This window comes from Passer domesticus, chromosome 10 (assembly GCF_036417665.1).
Source record: "Passer domesticus isolate bPasDom1 chromosome 10, bPasDom1.hap1, whole genome shotgun sequence".
Lineage (NCBI taxonomy): Eukaryota > Metazoa > Chordata > Aves > Passeriformes > Passeridae > Passer > Passer domesticus.
The window spans coordinates 23,465,641-23,471,892 of record NC_087483.1 but is presented as its reverse complement, the minus strand read 5'-3'; the positions used below and the strand labels follow the sequence as shown (position 1 = coordinate 23,471,892).

Below are 6,252 nucleotides of genomic sequence, written 5' to 3'. Positions count from 1 at the left end.
AAAAGGTGAGACAGATTCATAAATAAATACTATAAGAGCACTTGTCAGCTGCCCTGACCTCTAATCTGTGTCCCTTCAATAGTTCAAAGCTTCTGGGAGCTGATCCTTTTGTTTTACTACACACACCACAGTCTTGTTTTCTACCCTCAGCCACCCCTTTCTGCAATGGCAATTGGCCAATAGCAAAAAGGCTCCTGTTATCAAATTTTTCTTTTCCAAAGGATAAGGAACTAGACTTTAACTTAATTTCGATACCATGATGATTTTCACTCTGTTAACTACAGACTTGCTACTAATTTTCTGTACTAAGTTCAAGATTTTTATTATTATGGATTTTTAACATTTTTATCGAAACAAGACTTCTTAATGGCTTGAAAGAGAATGGTTGTAATTTCTGTTAAAGGTTACTTTTTTTCATAGCACATTATAAAGTTTTCTATCACAGTGGGTTTCACAGGGGCTGTTTCTTTTGGGCTGTTTTTTTTTTTTTAATAAATACTGTGAGTTTTACTAATTAGGCACTAAATCAGTTTTGTAGCCTTTAATTTAGGACTCTACATTAGTTCTTAATCTCTTACAAGCTTACTGTTTTGTCAGAAGAGCTGTTTTTATATGCTTAAAAATAGGAAATGGGTTTATATGACTCAATCAGTTTCGTGTCCAGGAGTATTGTCATTGTTTCTTTGTCGTTTAACTTTTCTGTTTAGTTTTGGGGTTTCTTTTCTCTTTGTCTTAGTGTTGTTATTATGAGCAGCTTGTGGAGACACAGCAGTAACAGCAATTCTTTCTTCAGAAAGTTTTCTTTTTTGGTGGGTCTGGAAGTGAAATGTGTTTAGGCTTCCATTGGTGTCAGCATTTCAAGAGTTTGTGTCCCTCCCTTTTCTGCTCAGTATGCAGACATTTATCCTGTGTGTTCTCCTCAACCCTACAACAGCAGCTCTGTTCACATGAGGAGCATTGAACTGTGAAGGAACAGGCACGTCATGAGGTGGTTTGTACCTTTGGGCAGAAGAATTCTTAACAAGCAGAAGTTCTTGTGGTTTGATGGTTTTGAAGGGAGGGGGTGCTTGGGTTTTTTAGTTGGTTGTTCTCAAGGGGTTTTTCAAGATTACTTCTCATTGAATAATACATTTCCCTCGCACTTTTATTTTCAGAAGTCCAGTAGGTAAGGTTTTCCTTTGTGTACATGCAGATCATATGGCACTAGTTTTGTGTAGTTTCAATGATTAAATTTAATACTACCCTATCTTTATTCCTGCTTGTGGTCCTCCCTCACAGAATAGCTGAGTACAGATTAGAAATGCAAAAGCCATACCTGCAACGTTAAGACCAAAAGTGATGCTAGATGCTGTAAATGAGGGTTCTGGAGATCAAACTGTCCAGTTTTGGAGCTGCAAGAAATAGAAATGCTGTTGTGCATTGTCAGCTCTCCTAAGGCCTTGATCAAGGCAGTCAACAAAGCTGTGCCTAAGATTAAATGCAGGGGGTCCCCACCATTTTTTCTCTATTTAGAAAAGTGCAAGACAAAATTCATAGCTACAGGAGAGTTCCCAGAAGCCTGTCTCTATCCAGAAAACGGAACAAGAAATTCCTTAACTGCAACAAATAAAGAAGGATGCCTTCTCTTGGGTTTATCTATATTCATATTGCAGAATAGTGATCAAACTTCTAAGGTCAGTGTATTGTAACCTCTGGCTCACTAAATATTATTTAGCACCAAAATAGTTTTTAGCTTCTTTAGAGGCTAGAGCAGGAGAAAGGCTGCTCTGTGTAGTGTTCAGTTCTCAATGAGCCATTTCTTCATAAACTGACTTAATCCCTGATAGGCCTGCTGTCACCTAAATTTATATGGTTTGGATATGCTCTATTCCAGGATGTTTAACCCTGTAAGAAACATGTAAACCTTCAGCAAGCAAGGCTGGAAACCACCTATCTCCTCTCTGGCTGCAAGGATGGTGTGACTAACTTTCCTCCACGACAGCAGGAATCTCAGCTCCCCTATTTCCTCTGACATTTTTGCATTTCAGTATCACACCAGGGAAATAGTTCAACCTTTCACTTTCTCTTCTCCTTTTACTTCCACTCATCTGTAAATACAAACAATGAGTTTTGCATATAAAAATAATACAAAAGTAAGTAGATTTTCACCCCCCCACAGAATAACCTAATTTCAAGGTATTCAAAGCACTCTAGAACGAAGGAGAATGCTTTCAATTTTTTTTTTGTAACAAGTTCTCTGTTGAGGAAAAAAAGGCACTCTGAGTAGTAAACCCTGTAAAAATTCTTGAGTGTGCTAGTAACTGGCAAGTCTCTCATTGTGTTTTGAATATGCTACCATAGGAGTAATATCTATTACACATTTAGTATTGCCATGAATTTTGAGAGAATTGCTTGTCACAAAGTAGTGCTTCAAAATAAAATACGGCATGAGCTCATCTAATTACTGTGTTCTCTAACACTTACAAGCCAGCACACTGCATTTCAACTCCTGTGCTGTAACTAGCAGTGAAGGGCATTCCTCTGTCCTGTCCATTCATTAAATGGGTGCATCTGATCTTCACATTTCCTCTGTGGAGGGAAAAACAATCATACCAGACAACTTCCTAGAAATTCAGAGAAGCAAACTGACGCAAGCATTTTTAAACATTTTATTGTCACGATGTTAACAAAACACCTTCAAAACATCTGTACATTTCAAACTATTTTAAACTGCAATACCCATTATATAAATGTACGTGTATAGATGCCCTGATGTCTCTGTACAAAGATGTACAATATGTACAGTAACATTAAATGCAAGCTGTGCAAGGCAAAGTCTAGGCTACAGTTTCATGCCACTGGTTAGAACAAGGCAGAGAACCACAGCTTCAATCAGTTCCTTGTGTGCAAATAAATAAATGCAGGTATGTATGAATATTTGAAAGGAGCAATTATATTTGCAAGCTCAGTTCAGCTAGAACACATGCAGCTGACTGGAAAATAATACAGCAGTACTCTTGTGAACTCTTTCCACTGCATCACTTTGTTCATTTGAAACCTCTTTTCAGGACTCAGCTACTACTGTGTGCTTGAGCTGAGGTGGTGGCAGAAGGTCGAAACTTTGGAAGATACAAACCAAATTTATTTTCTATACCAGCAAACGTAGCTGTAGCAAGTCTGTATCCTCCTATATGTGCAGGGTTAACAGGAGGAAGATCTGAAATTCGTGTTTTTGGGGTAGATTCTGATCCAGCGGGTTTGCTGTTAGAACAAAGAAAAAAGGTCATTTTATTAGTTTAGATTTCATAAGAAAGAACTTTAAATAGACTTATTCAGGCTTAAATACTTAAGTCTTTTGTCTGAATATGGAAGACTGTTAAAGCTGACCTTGATTAATTGACTCCTATGGTGAAGTGAATGAGGTCAGACCACTACTTAATTTTAAATCAAACCCAAAACCGAAGTTACATTTTTACAGATACTTTTGTAAATTCTTTCAGCTTCCAGTGTTACGAGGAAAATGGACAAAACTATCTTGCTACAATGGAACTACAAATTACTGTACTGAAATAAATATTAAATGGCTCTTATCTCCTCATCTGTCTAGAAGTGGCATGCAAGTTTCCCTCATATATAAAGGGGCAATTTTAAGTACAGGTGCTCAAGTTTTAATGGGTCCTATGCATGAAAAAGTTTGGGTTTTTTTCTTTACATTTGGCAGTTGTTTTGTGCAAGTTAAATAGCAAATACTTGACTTACAGGCCTCCAAAATCAACATACAACCATCTCTGCAGAAGCTCGTAAGTGACCAAAGTAACACCAAACTGGGGTGAAGATCTGAACACACGAGCTGTTAAATATTAGAAATCATAGTGTTAAACAAATAAAACAATCCCTCAGGAGAGAAGCTAAACATTTTTAACAAGATATGTTTTTCACAATCAGACCTTGGAAATACTGCTCTGAGTCCTTAACAAAGCAAGTGCTAATTTGCAGATTTGGGGTCAGCCTTAAAAATTTTTTTTCTCACCTCCAGCTCCCTTCCACAAAGCTGAGGGGCCTTCTTCCCTTAGAATCTTTCTGAAGCAGTCAATAACTCCACTGTATGTTGTCTGACCAGCTCGAGCTGCCACTTGCAGTCTTGTCTTGATGACATCAGCAGGGGTTACCAAAGAAGCAGCAGGCACACCTTTTAGAAGAAAACCACATTTAATTTGCACAAAGGATCTTGTAAAAGATGAAACACTTACAAGTGAAAAATACAAGTGCAAACTTTCATATTTTTTACAAGGGCTAGACATTACAAAAAAATGCAGCTTCTTACTCTTGATGCTCGTATAAACTGCCGTGCCTGAGATAATCATTCTGACTTTCTTCTAAATTTAAAGGGTGAAACTGGTAGTAAAGGAAATAAACTATCAAAACCCATTCTCAGCATCTTCTAGTGGTCTGGATGTAGCAATAGTTTGAAACAAGACAAAATTGGCTGTACATATGTAATAGATAAAAATTAGTTGTGCAAATTTACTGTATTTGTTTATACTCTACAATGTATTTTGCAAATTACATAGATGATTGATTTGGAAATTGAATCCTATGCCTCCATTTGTTAAAGGTGTTGATGAGAAAAACCACTGCTTAAAGCCCCTATTCCATAGAAATATGTCTAAACTGCAGTTTGGACTGTTCTGTAGGAGAATAGATGCTGCTTACTTCAGTAGGCAAGCCATAAAAAGACTGAGGACAATGAAGGTGTTTTACAAGTCTGCTTAGTACCAACAGCGTGATATTAGCCAACAGTGATGGAAGAACAAATCTCCACTTCCAAGGCACCACTCTCGGCTTTCTAGTCAAAGGAAAGGAGAAAGTTTTCAGAAATGTACTCCACAGTATATAACTGTGTTATCTGAGATATTTCTGAATACTTCTAAATACTATAAAAACTTAATCCCCCTAAAAAGAGGAACCATCTTCTGACTTAAAATCATGAAATTAATCTTGACTTCTGTTAAACTTTAATTGGTTAACACTGAATTAAAAATGTTAACAAGTAACTGACTGCATAGGTGCTGATAAACTGTGAAGTGTCACTGGTCAATCCAGGAAGTTTTAAACAAAAACCAGAAGCATTGCAGTTAAGCCTGCAAGCATACCTAGAGAGCAATCATATGCAGATTTTCCTGACAGGCAGATCCCTTCAGACTGTATTCTTGCCTGCTGCGCACGTGTAACCAGGATTGAGTGAGCAATTGAGAATGTGAAATTTGCAATTCAGAGAGGCAGATTCCTATACATGCTATAAAACTAGGCCTATGAAATTTACATACATTTTTAATAGGGTTAATCCCTTAGTATGAGCAACATAGAAACACTAATGAAACAAAGAGAAACTGAAGTTTGCAGTCTAAAAAGTCTTATAGGAGATACAAATTAGTAATATATATGAGTATTGTATGTGTATAATAAGCTAAATAATTTTCCATTTCTGGCAGCTCTGCAATACTGAAGAATGAACAGGGCTACCAAGCTGTTAGATGTTTCCTAGGTGGTTCCCCCTCCCTCTGGCACCAGGAACACACTGACTGACAGGGAGAAGGTGCAGCCAAGCCTGTGTGTCAAGTCCAATGTGGGAAACTGCTATTCACATACAGGTGCTCACAATTGATGTATATAGTGATATATAGTGATTCCTTACAACTGTAACAAGTAGCAAAGGGTTTTGCTCAGCCCAGTGGTTGTTTCTGAACTGCAGATTCTGACAATCATTCACAGCACACAGTGAGGCTGTGTGCAATTGTGAAACCTGGTTTTCATCTGCTCTGCTTGTCCTTGGCAGTGCAGAATCTGACCATCTCTATCTGCATGTTTAAATATCCACCACTACAGTTCTTACATCTACTATTTTTATACCCTGTGCCTTTAGTAAAACCTTTTCATCACAGCTGCATATTGTCTTTATACTAAACTTGTCTGAGATACTGTAAAATATTTTAAATTTCAGAGTATGGTACTTCAGCTTCTTTACAAACTAATGCCCTATTTTCAGCAATTACATTGGAACAAAGTTTCTTTTCAGTTATTTCACAATCCAAACCTGGTAAGTAATTTTCTTCTTAGCTCTTACGATCTCTCATTTTATGTTCATCAAAGATTCAAATTAGCCTTCAACTCTGAGAGCTCAGTAACAAGTAAAACCCCATTGAGACAGACAGATCAAATTTGACTACAAGTTGTTGAGCTGCATTACGCTGTTTATCCACATTATGCAAATGT

General features: G+C 37.3%; 1 protein-coding gene across 2 annotated transcripts in view; it reads right to left on the bottom strand.

Moving 5' to 3' along the window:
* Positions 1-2,634: 2,634 nt before the first annotated feature.
* The window catches only part of SLC25A12 (solute carrier family 25 member 12), a 45,220-nt gene continuing 41,602 nt past the window's right edge, over positions 2,635-6,252 (bottom strand). For both annotated transcript variants that reach the window (XM_064434458.1, XM_064434459.1), the window contains 3 exons: positions 4,010-4,168; positions 3,739-3,829; positions 2,635-3,240 (listed from right to left, as the gene is read on the bottom strand). In XM_064434458.1, coding sequence (XP_064290528.1) covers positions 3,051-3,240; positions 3,739-3,829; positions 4,010-4,168 — 440 coding nt within the window. In that variant the 3' untranslated portion in view covers positions 2,635-3,050. The remainder of the gene's footprint in view (positions 3,241-3,738; positions 3,830-4,009; positions 4,169-6,252) is intronic.